The following is a 26,822-nucleotide window of genomic DNA, read 5'->3' on the forward strand; positions in this document are numbered from 1 at the left end:
TGTCTTGAGGAAAATGGCTCTATATTTAACGAAGCACATACAAAAGACCTGAACCAGAGGCCAAAATTAAAATAATAATAATTATTATTATTTATAGGCCTACAGAATTCTGACTAATCTCTAGACGTACTACAATCGTCATGTTGTCATTATCATGTGACCTAACAGTGTCAGTTGCGTTGCTTCATTGCCATTCATAAATCCTCTCCCGTGGCCTCATGGGATAGTAAAACAATTTTTTTTTTTAAATCCATCACTCACCCTCATGTTGTTACAAACCTACTGTCAACTGTCTGGTTACCAACATTCTTCAAAATATCATATTTTTTGTTCATCAGAAGAAAAAAACTCAAACAGGTTTGAAACAACATGAGGGTGAGTAAATGATGACAGAATTTGAATTTTTGGGTGAACTATCCCTTTAATATCAGAAAACACCAGCAGGTGGAGCCAGTGCCCGCGTCTTTAAACCACAGCTGCATCATTTAGCAGGGAAAGACATCCAGAATAAATAATCTGTGATCCCGACAAATCCACGATATTAAATGCTCTGCGGTGGGGAAAAAACCGTCCTGCTCTTTTCGTTTTATATACGTGTGCTAGTATTTTTTCCACTTGAGGCGAACAAACTCAAGGATCTCGTAAAAAATACGAGAGGGATCTGGATGTAGACAGTGAGGAGGTCATGAATCTGGCAGGCGTGGTCGTGGGCTGGTCCAGCCTGCAATAAACGTCAAAAACAGAGGGGATGCGAAGGTCTGGGAAAACACAGACCCAAAACAATACCATTCATACTGGAAAACTAGACTAATTCTCGATTGCTTGGTGCACGCGGCTGTTTTGACTCATTGCAGTGTAGATTCATAGGGCGACTGTGCGTAAAGGACAAAGAGGAGAGGATGTTGTAAGGTAAGCGTCTCTTGCCTCGTTTAATTTCTCCATCACAATTTCAGTCAATAGTTGAGATTTCCTGGGATTTAATCAATAGTGCTTGAACTTGTGTATGGAGGAATTTTGGACCCCACGCATCCATCACGGTGACCGTGATGCTGAACTGCCATGATATTGTATAGCCTATGATTGCACGAATATATTACAAGTTACATTATAACACCATAATCGGGAACAGTCTAGAGGTTAAACACTTGGCACTAAAGATAATGGAACCAGAATGTGTTAAGACTATAGTTTAAAGACGGTTGTTTGTGATGTAAACTGAATATTAAGTAAACGATATTGTATTTTATTAATCAGACGCCTTGGAGCTTTGTTTTCATTTAAGCGTTAGTGATTGTACGAGGTTATGACGCTTCAGCTTTCAGGCGCCATAATATTGGGAGTTTCGCGTTAACTGGAAATCTGTTTTCTTCACCCGGTAATCCGTCTTTTTTTCTTTTCTTTTTTTAAAGTATTGGAGTACGCTTATGTAATGTGTGCTGCGTTTTGATATGCGATTGTGTTCTGTAACATGTCATGCTCCCTTCAAAACTGTTTAATTTTCCCAGTGGGCTCTTGTACTGATGCCCGGAGGCTGAGCCTCGCGCTGCTGGTGCTGATGATGCAGCGGGGCTCGTGTTGTTGCTAGGCAGCCGCGTACAGGCCCTGCCGCGCGAGCATCCGCTCCTGCACAAAACAGTCGACACAGCACGGTTCATAATGCTTAATAAATTAATGAATACATAAATGCCTTTTTTTTACAAGAAAGCAGCATTTCTAGTATCAAATCTTTTAACAGTTAAGATGGTGCTTTTGTCACCAGCTGATGCACGTCTACCCCCTCTCATAGCAGTTCAAACTGGGTGTTGTTTTGCTGTAGAAGAAGTGGGCGTGACACGGGAGTCTTTCCCCCTGGAATATAAGCCTTAGAGAGAAAGAGAGGGTGGCACAGGCCCTCTCTGCTCAATCTACAGCCATCCTAAAATCCTAGTACGTTTGCCAAATAGACGAGACGATATGACCCTTTTTTATTAGGGTCGGCTGACTACTTTTCCTTTTAATCATCTATTTGTGCACCAAGAACTAATGGATATTATCATAATGTATTCATTTAATTAGCTGTTTCCATGAGGTTTAGCTGCAGGGGTGAAGGAATGATTTAAATTATGTGGGACATGGGGTGGGGGGTGTGGGGAATAGTCTTAGATCTTAGACTATCCTTTTTTCCACTACAGATTTGAACTAAATTAACGATAATCTGGTGGTAACGCTTTACAAGGTTTCATTAGTTAACATGAACTAATAATGAACTGCACTTTTACAGCATTTATTAATCTTTGTTAATGTAAATTTTGACATTTACTAATGCATTATTAAAATCAAAATTTTTATTTATTACAGCAGTTCGTTGGTTGTTCATGTAATTAACGCTAACAAAGATGAACAAACTCCGTAACAAATGTATTGCTTTATTATGCATCTTTATTATTTAGCTAAATAATTAGCTTCTCATCAAGTCTCAACCCCCTGCAGATCCCCAGGTTGGCTAAAATATTTTTAAAAAGAAACATTTGTATAAAAATAAAAAATATTTAAATGTAATGTAACATGCACTTTAATGTTGACTGTCTGTCTTTATCTCTCTTTTGTATTTTTTGTGGTTACATTTAAAGTAAATATGTGTTATGAGTGTCATTTTAGATGTTCATGTTGCCACATTAAAATCATGGAAACAATTTTGACAAATTTGTTCACAATCTTGTTCAAACATGGAAAAAAAAGGCCATTCACTGTGTGGATTTAATATTGCATTGGAAACAGATTCAGAGAGTATACAACACCCATTTTAAAACTCCAAACAAGGCTAATCACGCTTAGAAATTGTTGTTTTTTCTTCCCTGAAAATGTTCCTATTCATTGTTGGTTTTAAAAAGCATGCTTTTTTTTGTGCATGGGTCACTGATTTCTCAGCGCATTATACAGAAGTGAATGCACCCAGAACCACACATTAACTTAATTATAAGATTCTTTTCAAATCAATCCAGCATCACTTTAACCATTATACATCTCCCTCATATACTTCTCTCTCTCTCTCTCTCTCTCTCTCTCTCTCTCTCTCCCCACTTCCTACAAGCATTAAGCTCTCTCAGTGGGGGAGAAAACCCTCATCCGGTCAGGAAAGCTCTGTTTCAGACCGATCAATAAGTAACAGACACGTGTACTTGTCTTTCATCCCTCCTCAGATTGACATCAAAATCCTGCTGTAGCAGAAGCCAAAGTTCAAGTTTTTGAGATTAAAAAGTGTAGGTTGAAGACTAGAATAATTGCAGACTGATGATGTTTGCTGTTATAGCAGCGGGACCTGAGTAATTTGGGTCCACTCGAGTAGAAAACTGTGCTTGAAACTGATCCAGGGATAGGGCGGCACCAGTTTGGATCCAAAGGGGCCCCACTCATTATACAGTCTCCCCAGAGAGAGGACCTCTCAGTAGGGGTCCCAGAGCACCTGAGCCCCTGACAGACTAACCAACACGATGCAGTGACTGCTAGTGCATTAACTCAGACACTTTGGAGATGTCAGTGTTGTATTTTGGATGCAAAAAAATTCTAAATTACATTTATAATAGAAAAGTTTAGCATATTACTGTTCTTTTATTCAGCAAGGATACATTCATTTGAACAAAAGTGACAGTAAAGACATTTATAATTACAAAATATTTCCACTTCAAATAAACACTGTTAATTTGAACTTTCTATCCATTAAGAATAACAAAGCAGCACAACTGTTGATTGATTTCTGAAGGTCATGTGACACTGAAGACAAAAATTCATATTTACTGTTTTACCACACCCTTTACACACACACGCAACATGATAACATCATGCAGTTGCTGCAGATTTCTTGGCTGCACATCCATGATGGGAATCTCCTGTTCCAGCACATCCCAAAGGTGCTTTATTGGATTGAGATCTGGTGACCGTGGAGGCCATTTGAGAATAGTGAGTTCATTGTCATGTTCAAGAAACCATTTTGAGATGATTTGAGCTTTGTGACATTGAGTTATTCTGTTGAAAGTAGCCCTCAGAAGATGGGTTCACTGCGGTCATAAAGGGATGGACATGGTCAGCAACAATACTCAATAGGTAGGCTGTGGCTTTTAAATGATGCTCAGTTGGTACTAAGAGGCTAAGACAATATCCAATCACACCATTAGACCACCAGCAGCCTGAACAGTTGATACAAGGCAGGATGGGTCCATGCTTTCATAGTGAACGTCAAATTCTGAACCTACCATCTGAATGTTGAGACTCATCAGACCAGGCAGCGTTTTTCCAATCTTCTATTGTCCAATTTTGGTGTGCCTGTGCGAATTATAGCCTCAGTTTGCTGTTCTTAGCTGAGAGGAGTGTGTGTGTCTTCTGCTTCTGTAGCTCTTCTGCTTCAAGGTTTGACGTGTTGTGCGTTCAGAGATGCTCTTCTGCAGACCTCGGTTGTAATCAGACATTTGCTATAAAATGTTCCATATTTGCTATGTGCTTTATGGTTTCTAGAGTGTTTTGAGGGATTGCTAAGTGTTTTTGTTACTGGTCAAAAGAGTCCACCACCAAGTCTCTGCCATGTTTTTATTTTATTTATTGTTTTTGCCTGATTTTCATCCAGCTGGTTCAAAGCTGAGGTGTAAGTCTGATTGTAATAGCCATATAACAACAATAATAATAATTTTCAAACAGACCGATACTGTATTTCCATCCCGAATTCAGTGCTGCCATGCTGGGCTTTTCGAACAGAAGTGGTTACACCTTTGAGAATTGAACTTACATTGGCTTACTTATAATTGCCTTGGAGATTAAAGTAAGATTAAGCACGGAAGTTCAGACACGGCTGAATATTTAGTTGAGGTGATGTTTCCAGTCCACTGCCATCATTTTATTGTGCATGCTGAAAGAGGATTTATTTACATTATGTGAATAGGAGTACAATGTTGAAGGAGAAATGAAAGATATTCAGGATCAAAGTCTTAGATTATGTGCCATCAATCATCTGTAATGCATTCTGGACATATGCAACAGTGATAGACTGATTTCTCTAAATGTAATGTATTAAATAGACCTTCCTTGACTAAACAAGCAAACTAATCGATCGCATTTACTAATGCACATAAAGAACTACATCTTGCTGTCAGCACTACTTGCGCTGTGTGTGTGTGTATGACAGTTAGTGCGGCCCCCACATGACTTTGGGTGTGGTGTGGAGAAATACTTATCTAGTATTTGCAGGACTGCCTGTGTGCTTTTGCACGTGTGTCTATTATTAATATGTGCACATCACTATTATGTCCTCATGCACATATATGCAAAATAACTCTTCCATGATGTGCATGATGGGGATCTTTCATTACCATAACTCCAGATTATAACTGAATTATTTACATATTGTATTTTATGTTTTTGTTCAATCCCCCCATCTAGCAATCTCGCCTGGCCCTACTTTGCCTATCCTTTCCCTTTTCTCTGTTTTCTGTCTATCTTTCTCCTCTATTCCACACTGGGGAAAAGAAGATGAGTAGGTCTCCCACCCCTGTAGACGGGGAATGTCTGGAAGGAGAAATGGTCCAGTCTCCCCAGCAGTCAACGCCATCCAGCGGCCTCAAGAAACGTGTTTCCAGTCTCCTGCAAAGCCCTGTGAGTAAATCAAGTGTGCACTAATGAGTGAAGCTCATAAATTTGTTTTTGAGACATGACACAGATTTGTGTTTATAGCCTTATAGTTTTAAGAGCTGATTGTTTACTTTTTCAGCAGCTTTGATAACGAAAGCATTTTTCCCATTGATTTTCTCCATGGGGATTCAAGAAAGAGTTTAAAACAACCACCGCTGAGATGAATCGCAAAATTACATTTGATTCAAAGAGAAATGTGTATAAAATCTGAACAAAAAGACAATATTAAAGCAGATTACTTCATTACGTATATAGATATAATGAATATTGTTAATATTTTAATATTACTAACATTTCAATGATACTATATGAATACAATTATAAGTGTATTAATAAAATATTATTATTTGAAATTACTATTATTATTATTTAAAGAAACCTGCTCTGTTTTCCTCAAATTTAATATATTTCCATTGCAACATTTGAGTCAGAGCAAAAAATATGACAATCTGAACTCAATTAAATCACAATAACTAAAACTGTTGACTTACATTAATTGATTATAAGTAAGTGCTTCTGGTATCTTTGTTTTGAAGGCTTTAAAGGGGTGGTATAATGCCCTTTTCACAAGATGTAAAATAAGTCTTTGATGTCCCCGGAGTGTGTATGTGAAGTTTTAACTCCAAAGACACCACAGATATTTATATATAGCATGTTAAAGTTGTCACTTTTTGAGGGTGAGCAAAAACGCACCGCTTTTGTGCGTGTCCCTTTAAATGCAAATGAGCTGCTGCTCCCGGCACAGAGGGCGGAGCTTCAAGAGCTCTTGTTCTTTTACCTCACACAGACATGCACTGGAAATTTCAAGAACGTTTAGCCTTTTATGTTCAAACCGAAGTCAGAAAGATGGAGAGACTCAAGAAGAAGTGACAACATGTAGACAACATTTCTGAATGGTTAGTTGATGAATTTATGTAGCTTATGTGTAGTTATCTTCTAGTCATTGATTAGCATATTCTGTCATGATAATCTATAAACCGTGTTCTGGGAGCGGGTTTATGTCAATTTTCGGGTTAGTGATGTCACTAACCCGGGAGGAAGCTTGTGTAGTCCCTACCAGCCGTTTGTTGTAGTCCTTAAAAAGCGATTTCTGTAAAAGAAAATATCTCCCTTTGCTTTGAACTTTGAGCATTGTAACTTTACAGATGGTGTTTATGCTCAAACAGCAACATTACACACTAACTAAAGTCAGAAAAGTGAAATCATAATCAACCACCCCTTTAAACATTATCACCATCAATACATTTCTCTATGGAAAAGAATGAATGGCATTTTTACTTCCAGAATCCTGCTTTTGCACTCTAATGGGAATGATATGATAATGACAACAAGTGAGGCTGTAAAAGTGAACAGGCATTCAAAGTGGCATATCTCCCATGTCTGGGAGACCCACATCGGTTTGCCTGCTTTTATTCGCCTGTTTCCATCCACCCTTTAATGTCCTGCCTCCCAATCCCTATGTCCTCTCTCCCCTTCCCCCTCATTAGGTTCCCAAAGATATGATTATCTCCACAGCTCAGATATAATCTGCCCTGAATCACCACTGACAGCTGCAGCGCGAGAGAGAGAGAGAGAGAGAGAGAGAGAGAGAGAGAGAGAGAGAGAGAGAGAGAGAGAGAGAGAGAGAGAGAGAGAGAGCATAGATAGTGCAGGGAGTTTTTTGTTGGTGCAAAACAATTTTAAAAAACCTCTCAGAATGGAGGGAACGTGTTGAATGAAGGACAGAACTGAAGAGCTCAACGTTCCAAATGAGGATGATTAATTCAGTCTTTCTCTGTTGTGGATTGTACTGGAACCTGTAACTCAAATATTCTTCCTGCTGTTTGTTTCCGTATGTTTATAAATGTGTTGTTTTATTTGGGCTTTATGTCTGTTATACTGTGTTTGTGTGTGGCATTATGTTTGAAGCAGTGACAGCGGTGTTTAATTCTTAATTTAAAACTTTTAAAACAATTTCTGATTCTATAATAATAATTACAGTGTGTACAAGTTAAAACTATACTGGTATTCCTCAAACATTCTAGTATGTTTATTGTAAACTTTATTATAAACTCCTGACATTCAGTATTAAACATGTGCAATTAATTCAGCCAGAACCGTTTAAAGCTTAAACCATTCAAACTTTGTTTTGAAGATTGTTTTCATCTGTTTATTGTAAACTTCACACTTTTTACGAACTTTAACATTAAAAAATATCAGTGTTAGACTTTTATTGATTCAGCATAGAATGTTCAGCATTCAAAATGTAATGCTTAATAGTGATTGCTATAGTGAAGTTGTTGTGAAGAAAAAAAGAAAAGGCTCTAATGAAGCATTTCTTTCAACCAAAGCCTAAAAGCTAAACTTGTGAAACTTTAATACTGTTCTTTTGCTAGATTGCAAGCACTGGTACTGGAAATATGGTTACAGTATACAGTAAGTTTTTTACATTAATTATGGAATATACACTACCATTCAAACGTCTGAGATCAGGGTTTTTTTTTTTTTTTTTTAAGATATTAATACTCTTATTCAGCCATGCCATGGGTGCATTAAATTGATCAAAAGTGACAGAGAAGACTTTAACATTGTAAATGTAAATTGTAAATATTTCAAATTAATGCTGTGCTTTTAAACATTCTATTCATCAAAGATTCCTGAAAAAAAATTAAAAAAATTATAGCACAGCTCAACATTGATAATTATAAGAAACGTTTCTTGAGCATCAAATCAGCATATTATAATGATTTCTGAAGGATCATGTGACACTGAAGACTGGAGTAATGATGCTGAAAATATATTTAAAACTGCTCACATAAAAGCAGTTTATTTATAATAGAACTATTTTTACTGTATTTTTGATCTTTTGAACAGTAGTGTACTTTTCCATGATACTTTTTAAATTCATGTATCATTGCATTTCAGTGGACCATTTAAGTGAAATGCAAAAGAACCAAAAAAAAAAAAGGTTACCAGTTACATTCTGTTATGATAACACCTTTCCTGAAACATGCACATACATTTCCAGCTAAAATGCAAAAAAAAAAAAATTGAAGAAAAAAAAAACCATGGACATTGTTTATTTATCAACCCCCAATGTGCATAATGTGCATTTTCCTTTATTTGTGTGTACTAGTGCATGGTGTTGTTTAATGACTGAATCTTATTTGTGTGTGTTAGTCCTTTAGAGAGGAGCTGGATGCGTTGATTCAGGAGCAGATGAAGAAAGAAGGAAGTTCCTCCAATCTGTGGGCTCTCAGACAGATCGTAGACTTCATGGCCACTCACGGATCTCCGGCCGCCCTGCCCGTCGCTCAATCCTGTACGTACTGTAACACATGCCATAATTTACATATACTCTTAAAATAAAGGTTCTTTATTGGCATTGATGGTTCCACGAAGAACCTTTAACATCCATGGAAACTTTCAAATGCACAAAAGGTTCTTTAGTGGATAATTATTATTTAGATGCACTATTAATCGTTAAAAGATTGCAATCTCGATTCAAAACACCCACACAATCTTATTCCTAAATGACAACGATTCGGCTATGTCTATTCAATTTTTGATACATTGAACATTCAGATCTGAGTTGGTGCTGCTGCTGAACTAGAGAGAGCAGCTGTCATGTAAAGGTATGAAACAGCGTCACAAACAGTCTTTTCAACCACACAAGTGACTGTAAAAAAAATAAAATTTGTCATTGAATACATTCAAGACTATTTGTTCAAATATGCTGATTCATCCAGTAAAGAAACAATTGAAGTCTTTATGAGTGAGTCATTGAATCATTCATTCAAACTGATTAACATTTTTTATGAAATTATTTACATATTTTCACAGTCTGCAGCAATTAATTAACATTCTGTCAGAACTTACATTTTATTGTTTAGATTTCTATTCAGAATCGTGATCTCTATTTTAAACAAAAAAAGGTGATTCTCAGTTTTTCTAGAATCGTGCAGCTCTAATTTATATTATTAAAATGTAAGAAAAAATGTTTTACTTTTAAGAACTGTGCACTGAAAGTTTCTTAAAAAGAAAAAAAGAAAGAAAGAAAGAAAGAAAGAAAGAAAGAAATGTTCCAAAAATGGTTCTTCTATGGCATTGCTGCAAAAATAATACTTTTGAAACCTCTTTTCAAGAACCTTTATTTTTACCTTTATTTTTTAAGAAGCATGAGTCAAGAATGATTTACGAATGATTTACTTGTGTTTCATAAATAAAGCCGGATGTTTACACTATTTCATATAAATGCTGCACATTTCTCTGCTTAGTTATTTTCTTATCTTAGTTATCTGTCTTGAATTTTATCTTTGCAATGTATTGTTGTCATATATCTATATAGAATTGTATATAATACAAAAAGGTATTAGTTTTATCTATCGCTCAGAGTTTCCATTTTATTCAGTGTTCATGCGCATATCATATAACATTATTCTTTTATCCAGACACTTTCAAATTAGAGGAGTTATATTCGAACTTAATGAATTTAATTGTGAGAAAGTGAATTGAGTTGAATTCAGTCAAACTGAACCGTTCACAGTTTCTTTGATAAAAAGGCTGTCGCACCACTTAAACTGCAGTAGACTAAGTAGTGCTGCTCTTTTTACACAGCCTTTTATGACTGAGACTTTCATTGACACACACTTGTGCTGTTTCTCTTGTTCCTCATGCCCGTGCAGCCGTTACCATGGTGACACCGATTAACGATGTGCAGGGATGGGAGCCGGGCTCCATGGTGAAGGGGGAGAGACTGATGCGCTGCAAACTGGCTAGTGTTCACCGTCTGGTGGATCTGTACGGCTGGGCCCAGCTGGCCAACACGTGCCTCACAGTAAGAAAACACACCCATAAACACTTCTGTCAGTATGCCAAGAATCCTGAGAAGTGCTCCCTGCGCAACTTTTAACTTAGAGCTTGATTGATTAAAAAGGCTCTAATGAAAGTTGAAATGTGATTTATGTGATTCAATTATAAGGTGCCCTACTGTTCAGAAGTTTGGGGTTTGGGATACTTATGCGCATTTATATACAGTAAAAAATAACTGTTTCCTATTTTAATATATGTTCAAATGTAATTTATTCATGTTGAATTTTCAGCATACATTACCGTCACATGATCCTTCAGAAATCATTCTAACATGCTGATTTGCTGCTCAAGAAACACTTCTTATTATAACCAATGTTGAAAAACTTGAGTGTGGAAACGTTGAGTAGAAAGTTCAAAAGAGCAGCATTTATTTAAAATAAAATTGTTTTGTAACATTATAAATGTCTTTACTGTCCATTTAATGTATCCTTGCTGAATAAAAGTATACATTTCTTTCCAAAAAAAAAAAAAATCTTACTTACCTTAAAATTTTGAACAGCATTGTATGAGTCTGCTTATTAACTGTTATATAACTCATCCTTATGATTAAAAAAAAAAGTAAGTTCACGTATAGTGACTTTAAATAACTGCTCACGGCTGCCAGTCTATCACTTCTGGGCGCATTAAGCTGATTAAAAATACTGAATAATTTTTGCTGCGTTTACATTAGCATACTTATTCATGTCTCCTATTTCTCCTTCGCTCATTCTATAGGGATTTGACTCTTTTAAAAATAGGAAGTGATTTGTAGGAAGTCTGGTAACAAGGTTTTGCTAGTTTGATCTTCACAAGAAGGTGTGTAAATCAAGACTCTTAAAGGGATAGTTCACTTAAAAATGTAAAATTCTGTCATTGCTTTCCCTCATGTCATTTTAAACCCTTAGGACTTATTTTCTTTCATGGAACACAAAAAGAGATATTAAGCAGAATGTTGAAGCTATTTCATTCCTAAAAAGTTATCCAAATGTGAATAAAACATATACATATGCACCATAAAGTTAGGACTTGTACGCTACAGTCTGACATGGACAGAAATGTAAGTCAGCATCTCTGAAAATCTTATGAAAAGCTGTAGAGGTTTGGTAGGACATGAGGATGAGTAAATGTCAGATTTTGTTCATTTATGGGTGAACTATCCCTTTAACCTCAGGTTGCTCCAGGGAGATTGTTCCTGTAATTGTACTGTAAGTTACTTTGGATAAAAGCATCTCTTTCTCTCTGCAGATGCGTGTTAGTAAAGAACAGGAACATTTCCTCGTGTTGCCGAATGGTCTGGCCTGCGGGGAGGTGACTGCGTCCAGTCTGGTGAGAGACTGTCCACACACACACACACACACACACACACACACACACACACACACACACACACACACACACACACACACACACACACACACACACACACACACACACACACGTTCCTCTTGTGTCCTGCAAGATGTCTCCTGATGATAGTGTTTCGCTGTGCTAAAGCGTTCAAATGAAGGTCACTAGAAACAGGAGTGCCAGAGATAGTGTGTATTATTTGCTTATAAAAACTGAAAGATTCAGTGTGTTCAGCATTTTTCTGGGCATATTTTGTACATTGTTGCAAAAAAGAAGGTATTAGAAATTGTTACTCATGAAAAATTTCTCGTGTCCATGCATGTTTACAATTGTGACTTGTAATGAATAAAATAAGAAAAAAATGCAGTTCAAAGTTTTGGTCTACTAAAGGGATAATTTTTATATTTTATTTATTATATTTATTACATTTATTTTTATATCTAAATCTAAATCTATATTTAAAAAATAAATGTATATTTATTTATACATAATAAAATAGTAGTAAATTATGCACTCGTCCTGATTTTGCAGAGTTTGTTGATCCTGGAACAACATTCCTGTCCGAAAATGTTATCCTAACCGTATCCCTTCCCTTAAACTTAAGCCTTCCCATAAGTTATCAGAGGGAACTGATAGGGGAATGACACTGATGTAGAAGCACCTAACTCTGGTTGTAAGCCTAAACTTGACGTAAGGTTGTGTGATGTCCAGGTGAAGGTGAACATTCTGGGGGAGGTGGTGGAGAAAGGCAGCACTACTCTGGGAGTGGATCTGTCTGCGTTCAGTCTTCACTCTGCGATCTACTCTGCCCGACCGGACGTCCGGTGTCTGCTGCACCTCCACACTCCTGCCACAGCTGCGGTACGACACACACTGACCTGAGAACAGTCCACAGTGCTGAAACAGCAGCTTACAGTGGAGGAGAAGGCCATTGTTTTCTAGAGTTTCTTGAGTCTCTGATCAAAAAGAATAACATTTAAGCAAATATATTAATATTTGTACAAAATATTAATCTAAAACTAAACACTAGTTAATCTATCTATCTATCTATCTATCTATCTATCTATCTATCTATCTATCTATCTATCTATCTATCTATCTATCTATCTATCTATCTATCTATCTATCTATCTATCTATCTATCTATCTTTCTATTGTTCTGTCTATCCATCATTCTATCTATCTATCAATCAAGCTACAGTCTCTGTCTATCTGTCTATCTGTCTATCTATCTATCTATCTATCTATCTATCTATCTATCTATCTATCTATCTATCTATCTATCTATCTATCTATCTATCTATCATTCTGTCTATCTATCGTTTTATCTTTCTATCGTTCCAGCTACAGTGTCTATCTATCTATCTATCTATCTATCTATCTATCTATCTATCTATCTATCTATCTATCTATCTATCTATCTATCTATCTATCTATCTATCTATCTATCTATCTATCTATCTATCTATCTATCTATCTATCTATCGTTCTATCTATCTATCTATCTATCTATCTATCTATCTATCTATCTATCTATCTATCTATCTATCTATCTATCTATCTATCTATCTATCTATCTATCTATCGTTCTATCTATCTATCTATCTATCTATCTATCTATCTATCGTTCTATCTATCTATCTATCTATCTATCTATCTATCTATCTATCTATCTATCTATCTATCTATCTATCTATCTATCTATCTATCTATCTATCTATCTATCTATCTATCATTCTGTCTATTTATCGTTTTATCTTTCTATCGTTCCAGCTACAGTGTCTATCTATCTATCTATCTATCTATCTATCTATCTATCTATCTATCTATCTATCTATCTATCTATCTATCTATCTATCTATCTATCTATCGTTCTATCGTTCTATCGTTCTATCGTTCTATCGTTCTATCTATCTATCTATCTATCTATCTATCTATCTATCTATCTATCTATCTATCTATCTATCTATCTATCTATCTATCAATCAAGCTACAGTCTCTGTCTATCTGTCTATCTATCTATCTATCTATCTATCTATCTATCTATCTATCTATCTATCTATCTATCTATCTATCTATCTATCTATCTATCTATCTATCTATCATTCTGTCTATCTATCGTTTTATCTTTCTATCGTTCCAGCTACAGTGTCTATCTATCTATCTATCTATCTATCTATCTATCTATCTATCTATCTATCTATCTATCTATCTATCTATCTATCTATCTATCTATCTATCTATCTATCTATCTATCTATCTATCTATCTATCTATCTATCTATCTATCTATCTATATATCTATCTATCTATCGTTCTATCGTTCTATCTATCTATCTATCTATCTATCTATCTATCTATCTATCTATCTATCTATCTATCTATCTATCTATCTATCTATCTATCTATCTATCTATCTATCTATCTATCTATCTATCTATCTATCTATCTAATATATTTATATATTCTGAGGTCCTGCCTTCCACTGACCACAAAAATACTTATTATTTTAGAAGCATTGTCTCAGTTGTCTGAAATGACCTACAAACCTAAGAGCTGACGTCTGTTGAAGATACTTCATACTGCATTCTCTCATTTATCTTAATTGGTGGATTTTATTATTCTAGCAACAAACATCTTCTATAACTGCTATTACAGTTTTTCTCAGTCGCTTTGGTGCATTTCTCACATCACTATTTACATTTGCACAACAGTTAATGCAGTTCTCAAAACAATTAGTACAAACTGCAAAACCTAGTTGATAACCTGCAAAAGCGTGTCACTTGCTCAAAATGGATAGCTCATTCCTCAAAAGCAAGTATTCATGTCAATGAAAGTGTCAGTGTCATCAAGATGAAAAGTCCTGACACCATTGTTTATGAACAAGATAGTCAAATGGCTTTGTCATGTTTTCATTATGACAGTTAACTCTGTAAACGTTTTCCAATGCAAAAAAGTCAGATCTTGGTGACACTACCTGAAAATGCTCAAGACAGCACTATATACTATTTGCACAGCATTTGAAAAATACAGTAAAGTTACACATTACTGTATTTAGTGAGGTAACTGAGTACAAGACACTGAATATGTATGTTTCACATTTTTACTGCATATGCTCTTTGCAATTCTAATTTGTTCACAGCATTGTGCAAAAGAAAAAATACACTCTTATTTACAACAAACATAAACTCCCTTTGGGTAGAGCTGTGCACAACTGGAAACAATATTGCAGTACATATTGGAACTGAACATACACAACATACATAGTACTGTAATCATTCATGCACATCCAGACGTTCCTCTCTGTCTGGCCACATAATCTACATCACAGCGAATATCATCTCTTGCAATGCAGCGATGAAAGTATCTCCTCGAGTGACGATTAAAAAAGATTTTTTAAAATGTGTACAATTTGCTTGACAGATTTTGACAACTAGTTCAACATTTTTGTATGTAATGACTCAAGCAATGAAATGAGGACTATTAGTTTTATATGGAATGATTATTCAGCATTCACAAGTATAGTTAATTTTGACTGACATGACATAAGCAAATGATAATGTTATAAAACCGCAGAGAGTTGTATGAAAGCAATTGATGCATGTCCAAAAGCATTTGCAATTTGTTGGAAGGAATGAGAAACTGCTACTATGATGTGCACAAATGACTAAATGTTGTGGAGGTTGAACTAACTGTTGTGCAAATGTAAGTAGTGATGTGAGAAATGCACCAAAGCGACTGAGAAAAACTGTAATCTTTCATGTAGGTATCAGCCATGAAGTGTGGCCTGCTACCGCTATCCCATGAGGCTTTGCTGGTGGGTGAGGTAGCTTATTATGACTATAATGGAGTAATGGAGGACGAAGAGGACAGAGTGGAACTCCAGAAGAGCCTCGGCCCTACATGCAAGGTTAGATCCTCGGTTGCAGAGACTTCCCTCAGAGCATGATGTTATGAGGCCTGTAAGGTCGAAAAGGGGTTGATGAAATGTTGTTATTGTACAGGTGTTGGTGTTGAGGAACCATGGAATCGTGGCACTGGGAGAGTCAGTGGAGGAGGCCTTCTACACAATCTACCACATCCAGACCGCCTGTCAAACACAGGTAGACAACAACAAAAGTAGCAGCCCTTCCCATGATGGCAAAACATGGAAGAGTGGCTAGTGGGACAGTAGGAGTGAAGAGAGAGAATGCTAGTGTTCAGAGACTGAGAGAGCCAGTGAAAGGGTGTGTGTAAGAGAACACACACAAAAGTCATATTTGTAGTATAAATATGCATATTACTATAAATATAAATATGAATATTATAATATAAATATTTATAGTAAATATACACTAAAAGTTAGGGGTCGGTAAGATTTTTAAAATGCTTTTAAAAAGAAGCGTTATGTTTCAAGACTGCATTTCTTTTATCAAAAGTACTGTAAAAACAGTGAAATATTATTACAATTTAAAAGATGTGTTTTATTTTAAAACATAATTTATTTCTGTGATGACACAGCTGAATTTTCAGCATCATTACTCCAGTTTTCAGTGCCACATTATCCTTTAGAAATCAGTTTAAAGCTGATTTGGTGCTCAACATTTTTTTTTTTTTTCGTATTGTTTGATTAATAGAAAGATCAGAAGAACACCATTTATTTGAAATAGAAATCTTTTGTAAAATTGCTAATGTCTTTTCTGTTAATTTTAATCAATTTAAGTATTCATTTCTTTTCTTTTTTTAAATCATAGTGACCACAAACTTTTTCTGTAGTGTAAATATTTATAGTAAATATAAATTTTTCTAGTTTTTGCTTTGCAATATATTTCATCATTCACAGTATCAAATTCATTTTAAATCATTTCAGGAATGACTGGAAAGGTCATGGAAAAGTCTTTTAAATTCAGTAGTCAAAACTGTGGGACTCATGACAGAAAGACAATAAAAAGGATTGTGAAAACTGAAAGACGTGCACGGGTTGAGAATAGTTGTATTGTTAGCTGGAGTGTTCAGGGTGCTGTTTGTTCACACTGAGTCATGCTGCAGTGGTGTGTTGTCCTGGCAGGTGGCAGCACTGTGCAGCGCTGGAGGAGAACAAAACCTAATCATGCTGGACCGCAACATTCACAGGCCCGTCGTCACAGGCACTGTGGGCTGGGCTGGATCCACCTTCGGCCCCATGCACAAGAGCAGGCTGGGAGAACATGAGTTTGAAGCGTTGATGAGGACGCTGGACAATCTGGTTAGTTGATTCCAATTTAAAGTGCTATTATGTTATTTGAAAGGTTCCTAATTTTGTTTTGGAGGTCTCCTACAATAGGTTTAGATGCATCCAAGGTCAAATTATTATTCTTTTTTCTCATAATATACATTGTAGCATCACCCCTTTTCTCACAGTGTCTGAAACAGTTTGATAATGGATTCAGTTTTACTAAACCCCTCCTTTCCGAGAGCCTACTCTCTGATTGGTCAGATGGCCCAGTATGTTGTGATTGGTCACCGCTTATACAGCACGTGTCGGAAACCAAACGCCTTTTACCATACCTGAATTTGCTTGAAATTCTTGATATGTCGCCAACACAAACCAAACTCTTCCAGTCAATTAGACGTTGTTTACAGGCAGCCAATGAAGACCCTAGATGGGCATTATGTAAATGTATTACAAACCTACATAGGTTTGTGACGAAAGTAAGACTAGAATTACTGACGACTCGTTTCAGGCAGTTCAGAATCGTTTTTTTTTTGTTTGTTTTTTTGGAAATAATAACTCCATTTATCGTGCACTTTGATCTTTGAAACTTTGTAGACCTTTTATATTCACAAACAACTATATTACACACTACTACATGAAAGGTAATGTCTGAAAAAGCATAATAGGGCACTTTATTTGCATGACTGTGCTTACATACAGTATTGTTGAAGCATTAATAAGAAACAAGTAACAACAAGAAAAATACAAAATGACAATAGCCTACAACAACAGAAAAGTATTCAAATAAGGTACTAAGTTATGAATAAAAATAATATAAAGAAATAATAAATGTATAGAATATAAAATGGACATTTATCAAGACATTGTGAAGAGAAGAAATACTGTGATTGTATGTACGTGGATGTTAAAGTCTAAATTTATCTAAAACAATGGAGACTGTCCAGACCAGAGCAATCTACCTAATTCTAATTTTATTGCTATTATACTTGACTTTAGAACATCTGATCATCATTTTATAGGGTTACCGTACAGGATACGCCTACCGTTTCCCAGTGCTGTTGGAGCGCACCAGAACCAGGAGAGAGGTGGAGGTACCTGCCTCCGCCACATCATTTTCTTTTCATGACGATGGGGTTCAACCCCACCCCCGTCTCAATCCCCACACCCAGAGACAACAGCAGAAGACTAGATGGCTGAACACCCCAAATGTCTATCAGAAAGTCAACCAGGACCAGGCCAGCCCGGGACATCGGACTACGGTGAGAGAGATCTCATATAGCTTGTGTAAAACTTTATATAACTTGAGTATCCAAAATGTCTATTCTAATAATGAGATCTGAACTTAATTATTAGCACCGACCGCCAAGTTGTGCGCATACTTAAGACACTAATAATAATGCTAATATCTAGCCTGAGTATTACATTTTGGCATGTAACTCATGCAACATATTTCAAATTGTGTGACCTAAGGTGACCAGATTTCTGATACTGAAACCGGAGACAATGTTTTTGTTTTTTAATTGTTGTTGGTACCAGTCAGATATTATTAATAAAAAAATATATCATTATTTTGATGTTAGCAGGTCAAACAAAACATAACTGGTTTTAATACAATTAATCAAAATCACACTATGAAAAATAGTAAATGGTAACCATTGTAAATATAGCAAATCAGTATTATATATATTTTTTTTAAATATGACTTCACAAAAACATACTATGTTCTCATATTTTTATTTTTGTAATTATTATACAAATAAAACTAAATGTATTCTAAATGTATTAATATTTTCATTTTCACAAGCTGAATATACTGTAATAACTATTTTTTATTTTTACTTTTCAAATATTATTTTGGTAACTCTTTAGTTTAGAGTCCAATTCTCACTATTAACTAGTTGCTTATTAGCATGCATATTACTAGGATATAGGCTGTTTATTAGTACTTATAAAGCACATATTAATGCCTTATTCTGCATAATCATATTCTACTTCCCTTAATCTTACCCAGTACCTAAACTTAACAACTACCTTACTAACTATTAATAAGCAGTTATTAGGAGTTTGAGGCTGAAGTCATAGTTAATAGTTAGTTAATAGTGAGAATTGGACCCTAAACTAAAGTGTGGCCGTTATTTTAAGTTTGTGCTTTTGGAAATGCATCTTTACTATTCCTAAATAGGCTTATTATTTTGCATTATAGGCTCATTTTGAGCATAACGTATGTGCTTTCTGAAATTGCTATTTTTTTTAATCCATATAGGGGTGTACTATCACCCATTTGGTATAGTTAAAATATGTGTGTGGGAACTACTGCATAATTTGTGATTATACTTTCAGGAATGTTTAAAAGTATGTTTAAAATAATCCTGCACCCTGTTCAGGCCCTGTTATATAGTACATGCTGACTATTCATGATGAATTAAAGTAATTCTGTTTGTATGTTACTACCTTGAAACTGATAATGGTGTCTCTTTTGGTAACTGATGATCATAGTGATCTGCACTCGTCCATGTTAAGTTCTTCATTGCTAAAGTATGTATGTGAGTGAACCAGTAATCAGTGTAGCTTGCAGTGTATTGTAGAAATCAGAGTAGCTTTTCTTCTGAAAATGAATTGACAATTTGAATGACTAAGCCAGAGACTGTGTTGCAGTTCAGAAAATAGTCCGAGTGTGAGTCATAGAATATTATTGGTAGAATAATGGCGTATTCGTTACATCACTGTGATAGGACTACAGTTTGGCTGTCTCTTCTACCATGTTCCACCCACCTCCCTTTCTGCTTCTCTGCAATGCAGGGGAGATATTTTATTGTCATAAATCTCACTGCAGGGCTTGCACTGCCCTCTGCTGGTTCCTTTTGGACCTGTACATATTTCCCTTTCATCTTTCTCTTAAACTGTCTGCCTCAGTTAGCTTTTTAACATAGGCTGGATGTCAGGAATGATTAACATACTTTCGTTCAAGCAGCTGAATTTCTTCTGTATTGATTTCTTTTCTTTTAGTGGCAGAAGGCCGAGGAAATCGCACAGGCCAGTGGACAGGCCATTAAAATCGAGAATCCAAACCAGTTTGTCCCTCTATTCACCAACCCAAAGGAGGTGCTTGAGACTAGAAATAAGGTACAGTAAGCTTTTTTTTTTGTCATTGGGTTTTGTAAGGGGTTTTACAGTCAAAGACCCAGAACCAGATATGATGAATGAAGACCCGGAGTCAGAATTATAATAAATTAAATAAAAGATTTACTGAAGATATTTGCAGTTTCATCAGCAGAAGTCAGCTTCAATACTCACACGGGGCCCTATCTTGCACCCAGCGCAATTGACTGTACACCGACGCATGTATCATTCCTATTTTGCACCCGCGCAAAGCACGCTTTTCCCTCCACAGAAGCACATCGCTAAACTAGGGAATGAACTTGCGCTCCCTGGACGGTTCAGCGCAAAAGAGGAGGCGTGTTCCGGCGCAAACGTTCCTTTATGCTATTTTGATGGTTTAGAAAACAATTGCGCCACTAACCAGGAAAAAATAGTTTAAAGTCAGTGGCGCGTTGCGCATGTTATTCATATGATATTTTAAGGGCGCATGCTTGGCCATAATCAATGTAGCGTGTGCACAACGCGCATACACTTTGATTCTCTCATCTACACAGAAGCAGCAGTTTTCATTTTTGCAAATCATACATTATTACGATAGATAGATAGATAGATAGATAGATAGATAGATAGATAGATAGGTAGATAGATAGATAGATAGATAGATAGATAGATAGATAGATAGATAGATAGTTAGACAATTTATTATAAAAGCATACATCTAACTTACACATTTACCCAAATTATCATACGCCTGTTTAACCGAAGTTAATTTGGGTGGGTTTCTCCATTTCAATGTAACTTCTCTCTTTTACGGCCGTGACGAGAGCGTTGCTCTCCTTGGCTGTGAACCGCTCCTGGCGCGCGCCTGACAAATCCGCCTTTACAATAGCAATCCGCTATGGAAAAAGCGCGTCTGCTCTTAAAGGGAATGTGAGATGTCACTCTGATTGGTTTATTTCACGTTACGCCCAAACCACACCTATGAATAATGAAGCTACTTCAGACCAACCCATTTTAGATTTGCGCCTGGCGCAAGAGTCATTTATCCCGCCGGGAAAATAGCAACAGCGCCCAAGACCCTCCCACAAAGTTACTTGCGCTTTGCGCTTGACACTTGCGTTTCAGATCGTTAAAATAGGGCCCAAAGAGTTTGAAGGCCGCCCCCCTTACAGTTACAAAGATCACAGCAGTTATACCCTTCACCAAGGCCTAAGCTACGTCCTTGCTTCATGTTGCAGTTTCTGATTGGCTAATAAATAGATAAACAGTCATTTTCCACACATATAATACAGAGATTGAAGCATATCTCCATTCGATTATGCAGCTGACACTCGGCCCCTGAAGTTAGGCATGTCGTGACCTTCCAGTTCTCAGATCTGCATTGCTGGGCGCCAGCATGTCCAGAACAACAACTCAGTCAATCTCCAATAATGACAGTGGTCCCTTAACCTATGGATGTGTGGACTAACACACACACTGACACACAGCTTTTCCAAGGTTGGATTTGGCCAGGCTCTAACGATAAACAGGAGAGTCGTCTCAAAACATCAAGATAATGTGTTCTTTCTCTCAAGGAGAGCTACACTTTAGTCTATAATGAAAAGTAAGGCTTTAACTAAGAAAGGTTGCCTTAAAATATAGACTTCAATGACCCTTGTGACCATAGTTATCAAATTGTTATCAGACCTCGTCCGAATGTTGACCAAAATATACTGATGAGTTCAATGAAGTTTATTGTACATCACACAAAAGATGAAGCGTTAGTTTTACTCCAGAGAATCACTGTAAGAACAGCTAAATAAACACAGTAAGTTATAAGATGTGAGCATTAAAGTCTTATCCATAAACTCTCTCTCTCTCCCTTTCATTATCATGGAACATACACAGCGAAGTACACAAAACACTCGTTACAACTAACAGCAAACAAATATATACACACCTTTTCAGTCTGTGCTTAATAAACTGGTACACTGTAAATCCGTAAAACTATTCGATGAGCTGTCATAAAGTGCGCGCTCTCACTTTCATTTCTGCCGTGGTCAGTAACGTTAGTCCTGTCGCTCCGGAGAGTGTAATCTGGATCACGAACAGTTGGTACAGATCCATCCTCGAGTAAGAACGAGAGTAAATGAAGACTGGTATGTTCATTCTGACATCCAACAACAAAACACCTCAATCGCTTAGGAGACATTCTTGTCTACAGCTGCTCAAGCGTCGAACAATGGCGGACTCTGTGTCCAGCTCACTCAGGGCGGGTCTATGCTCAAACTTAAGTGTCACTCAACAGTCGTGGGAGGGGCCTGCGCAATTCTACGTCACATTGCGCTGAATCTGAGAACAGCTCATTCTGAGACAGTGCTTATGATTTATTGAGATTGTAAAAAAAACCACTGGGTGGATTTTTATCATTCTAGGGTGGTTTTGCTCACACACTGCCAACACACATTTATGTTCAAACACCATGTAAAAGTGAATTTTGCATAATAGGTGCCCTTTAATATCTTAATTATAATCACTCATTACATATACATTGAAGCAGCAGTTTATTCCAAAATCCACACCCTTCAGTTTAAACGCCTTTATTGAAACTGCAGATTTTATTGATTTAATATCAAAACTGAAATCAGGACAAATTGTGCATCTTTTCTAAGATCTTGTTCGCTTATGCTCACCAAGGCTGCATTTATTTTATTTAAAACAGTGAAAACAGTCATTTTCTATTTTAATACATGTTTAAATGTAATTCATGTGGTGAATGCTGAATTTTTAGCATCATTACTCCAGTCTTCAGTGTCACATGATCCTTCAGAAATCATTATAATGCTGATTTGCTGCTCAAGAAACATTTCTTATTATTTTCAATGTTGAAAGCAGTTGTGTTGCTTAATATTTTGCAGAAACTGTGATACATTTTTCAGGATTCTTTGGTGAATAGAAAGTAACAGCATTTGTTTGAAATACTTTTTTGTTTTTTTGTAACAATGTAACCATCCAAACTTTTGAGCAGAAGTGTTATTCAAATTTAGCTGTACAGTAAGCTGCAATACTCAGATGCTAGCAGGTGGAGAAAGATAGTATAAATAGAAAAATAATGATGACTAAGATTTCTGAGTGTAGCGTGCTAGTATTTAGTATTCAAGAAAAAATGCATATTTTATCATAATCAGTTACTATCAGTAGATGTTCTGCATGACTGTCAACTGCCAACAGAACTGAGAGCAGATCTCAGTATTATGGCAGAGAATTACAGTCTCACCAACAGTGCGAGACAGAGTGTTTGTAGTGACAGTCTGACAGAAGTTTTGCAACATGTAGTTTACATTTTTTACCATCGGGACCAAGATGACTGTGATGGGAGGAGGGAATAGTCACAGGGAGAGGAGAATATTCAGAGAAAGGATAGCGAGAGAAGAAATGGGCGATGATTGGTCAGACAGAGGCAAAACATAATTAAAGTTCATTTAATAGAAAGTTCAAAAGAACAGCATTTATTTGAAATTGGAACTGTCCAAACTTTTGTACCGGGTGATTCAATTTGAGCTATTATTGTAGTACATTTCCATAAATAATATTTTAATTAATAGGAAGATGTTGTATCCTGAAATCATTGCATTAATTAAATGCTTAAAAGAAAGCCAAACATTGACTAGTAGTGTCATTGAAGGATTATAACTGGATTTATGCATAGAAAAGAGCAGCAAATACTTTTATAAGATGATAAATAACTTTTTTAGACTATAATATACTAACTTAAATCATAATATTATTAAGAAAGTTTATGATAAAATAAACTTAGGCTAGATGTTTAGTTGTTGGTAGTTGTTTAGTTTAGGTAACATTCATTTTGGAGCCAAAATTAAACAATAATGCAGAAGCAAGACTACAATAAATATGCACAGAGAATGTCAAGTACGTTCAAGCTGTCGAATGGCAGCTATGTCTACATAAACACAAAATACACTGGAAAGCTTAGGGTGATGGATTTTATTTTATTATTTTATTATTTGTGTTTCAGATCAGGGAGCAGAATCGTCAGGACATGAAAACAGCTGGACCTCGGTCTCAAGTGTTAGCCAGTGTCATCACAGACAACAGTCCACCGGTAAGATCACACAGTCATTCAGTTCATATATACTCAAAACAAGAGTCATACTCTTATACTCATACACTTCAAACAATTAAAACATGTCCTTTCATATTCTTTCTCTTGAAAATGTGAACATTCTTAAAGTGCCCCTATTATGTTATTTTAAAGGTTCCTAATTAGATGTCTCCTACAATTGGTTTACAAGAATCCAAAGTCAAAAAACAATACATTTTTCTTGTTAATTGCAGCATCAACTCTTTTCTCACAGTGTCTGAAACGATTCAATAAAGGATTCATTCTCTCTAAACCCCTCCTTTCCGAGAGCGTTTCCTTTGCTCTGATTGGTCAGATGGCCCAGTCTGTTATGATTGGTCTACCACAGCCAATCAGACATGAGAGAAATGAGACTCCCATTACCAAATCTGAGTTTTAGCTCGGGGGGGCTTCCTCAGCACTTGACACGCAGTGATACGAACAGTAGCGATGACGTCGGTTTAACTGTATCAATTCCTCATCCTTTGGAAGTGCATGCAATGTGGATTTGCTTTCACAGCACAGAAAACAGCGTATTCTCTACATGTCGACACACTAGACTCTTCCAGGCCTCCGCTACAACTACTGTGTGTTTTTTTTTTTTGTTTTTTTTTGCAAAACTACCTAGGTTCATGCAGGAAGTAATGCTGCCTTCATTTTCTATCCGATTTATCGTAAATATGTGTTTCCTAGTTAGCCTGGGAAAACCCAGACTACTTCCGGCGAATTTTAATTCTCTCTCCAGGATAGTCTGGAGAAGAGCCCATTCAAACTCCTTTCTGTGCTGCCGAAATCGCGGCACCAATCAGAAACGTTTGGGGAGGGATTTACATGATGACGACAGCGCAGCGACGCTGAAGGAGATTTCATTACAAAGATGGATGCCGCCGTGGAACATAGACAGTATATAAACGAATCAGTTATCGCGTCTGTTTTGAGCGATTTAAACTTACCGTTTTCGTTAAAACCGGAGCAAAGAACAACACTCGAAGCATACGTCATCTCCTTCATCGTTCTGATTGGTTTTATGACTATCCAATTGCGCCCAGAGGAATTTGAGCTACGTCGGTTGGTGACGCCCCTTTGGAAATGATTTGTCTACATAGCTTCGCCAGACCCTAAACTCAGTTTCAACTGAGAAGGGTCTGGTTTTAACCAGGCTATTTCCTAGTTGGAAATTGGACATGAACCCTCTCTAGTCATATTTACAACTGGGAAACTCTAAGATCATTTTGATACCCAAATTTCTGACTTTAAACACGGTGGAGGGGAGACCAATTGCTGCTGTGACTGGTATTCTGTATTAGTTTTTTTCCACAACAGCTACTGTACATCACGTTGTCTTGTTGTTAAAAGTAGTGCATATTTACATAGTTTTTTTTACAACCATTTGAAGCATATTGTATGTTTTGTACTTAGTACAAAATTCCAAAATCATCAGCAAATAGTGCTAGTGCTGTGATTCAGTGAATGTTTATATGGTTGTCAATGAATGGTATTCAAAATGAAATATCTTCAATACATTATGGCTTTAATAAGATTAAGATATCCCCAAGAAATAGGAAACTTGGTGTCCTCCATCCATGATCCTTATTCTGTCTGACATCAAAGCACTTGAACGCTCCAAGCTCGTAATCACGACTTCAGTGGGAGGAAGGAAATGTCCAACGGCATGGGAAGGCAGTGTTAGACTGAAATTACAGTCATTTATTTACATTACTTTCATTTCAGGCAGTTCAGAATCAGTTCTTTTTTGGGGAGACAATAACCCCAATTATAATGCACTTTGATCTTTGAAACTTTGTGCAAACGCAGCTATATTACACACTACATGATAGTGTTCAGTTAATATCTGAAAAAGCATAACAGGGCTACTTTAAAATGACATTAATCTAGTAAGGAAAAATACTCAAGATTATTAACATTTGTTTTCAGAGAATTTATCTTAAAGTAAAAAAACTATTTGACATGAGAAAACAAATCTAATTCAAGTATAAATCTAACAAATATAGTGGATGTTTAGATATTTATTACTGGAAAACAAGAGAAACACTTAGAAATGGTTATTATTTATACATTTTTAGTGTAGACTTAGAAATTACATGTAGTGCAACTTAAGTACAGTAGATAGATAGATAGATAGATAGATAGATAGATAGATAGATAGATAGATAGATAGATAGATAGATAGATAGATAGATAGATAGATAGATAGATAGATAGATAAATTGATCAGTTAATAATTAATATTAATTTCAACATTTACTAATACATTATTAAAATCAAAGGTTGTATTTGTTAACATTTGTTAATGCACTGTGAACTAACATGAACAAATAATGAACAGCTGAATTTTTATTAACTAACATTAAACAAGATTAATGAATACTGTAACAAATGTATTGCTCATTAATACATTAACTAATGTTAACTAATGAACCTTAAAGTGTTACCAAATTGTTCAAGGCAGTTCTGTTTTATAAAATAAGATATTTTAATCAGTAGTAATGACTAATGACTATTTTTCACTGCTCAAAATCCGTTTCTAAAGACTTTTGGTAGTTCATAATGTGAGCAT

At 36.1% G+C, this 26,822-nt stretch overlaps 1 protein-coding gene across 9 annotated transcripts in view; it reads left to right on the forward strand.

The window, feature by feature from the left end:
• The first annotated feature begins 505 nt into the window (after positions 1 to 505).
• Positions 506 to 26,822, forward strand: part of add2 (adducin 2 (beta)) — a 30,845-nt gene continuing 4,528 nt past the window's right edge. Inside the window, exons 1-12 of one of the 9 annotated variants that reach the window (XM_082170244.1) lie at positions 506 to 909; positions 5,407 to 5,619; positions 8,815 to 8,956; positions 10,320 to 10,471; positions 11,731 to 11,811; positions 12,544 to 12,693; positions 15,598 to 15,741; positions 15,836 to 15,934; positions 16,879 to 17,055; positions 18,045 to 18,284; positions 20,032 to 20,148; positions 24,140 to 24,226. In XM_082170244.1, the coding sequence (XP_082026370.1) occupies positions 5,497 to 5,619; positions 8,815 to 8,956; positions 10,320 to 10,471; positions 11,731 to 11,811; positions 12,544 to 12,693; positions 15,598 to 15,741; positions 15,836 to 15,934; positions 16,879 to 17,055; positions 18,045 to 18,284; positions 20,032 to 20,148; positions 24,140 to 24,226 (1,512 nt within the window). In that variant the 5' untranslated portion in view covers positions 506 to 909; positions 5,407 to 5,496. Of the gene's footprint in view, positions 910 to 3,683; positions 3,937 to 4,101; positions 4,294 to 5,406; positions 5,620 to 7,294; positions 7,487 to 8,030; positions 8,071 to 8,814; positions 8,957 to 10,319; positions 10,472 to 11,730; positions 11,812 to 12,543; positions 12,694 to 15,597; positions 15,742 to 15,835; positions 15,935 to 16,878; positions 17,056 to 18,044; positions 18,285 to 20,031; positions 20,149 to 24,139; positions 24,227 to 26,822 lie in introns of those variants that run through there. The other 8 variants (XM_082170241.1, XM_082170245.1, XM_082170243.1 and 5 more) reach the window with 8 other exon arrangements.

The sequence above is a fragment of the Leuciscus leuciscus genome (assembly GCF_965113295.1).
Source record: "Leuciscus leuciscus genome assembly, chromosome: 5".
Classification (NCBI taxonomy): domain Eukaryota; kingdom Metazoa; phylum Chordata; class Actinopteri; order Cypriniformes; family Leuciscidae; genus Leuciscus; species Leuciscus leuciscus.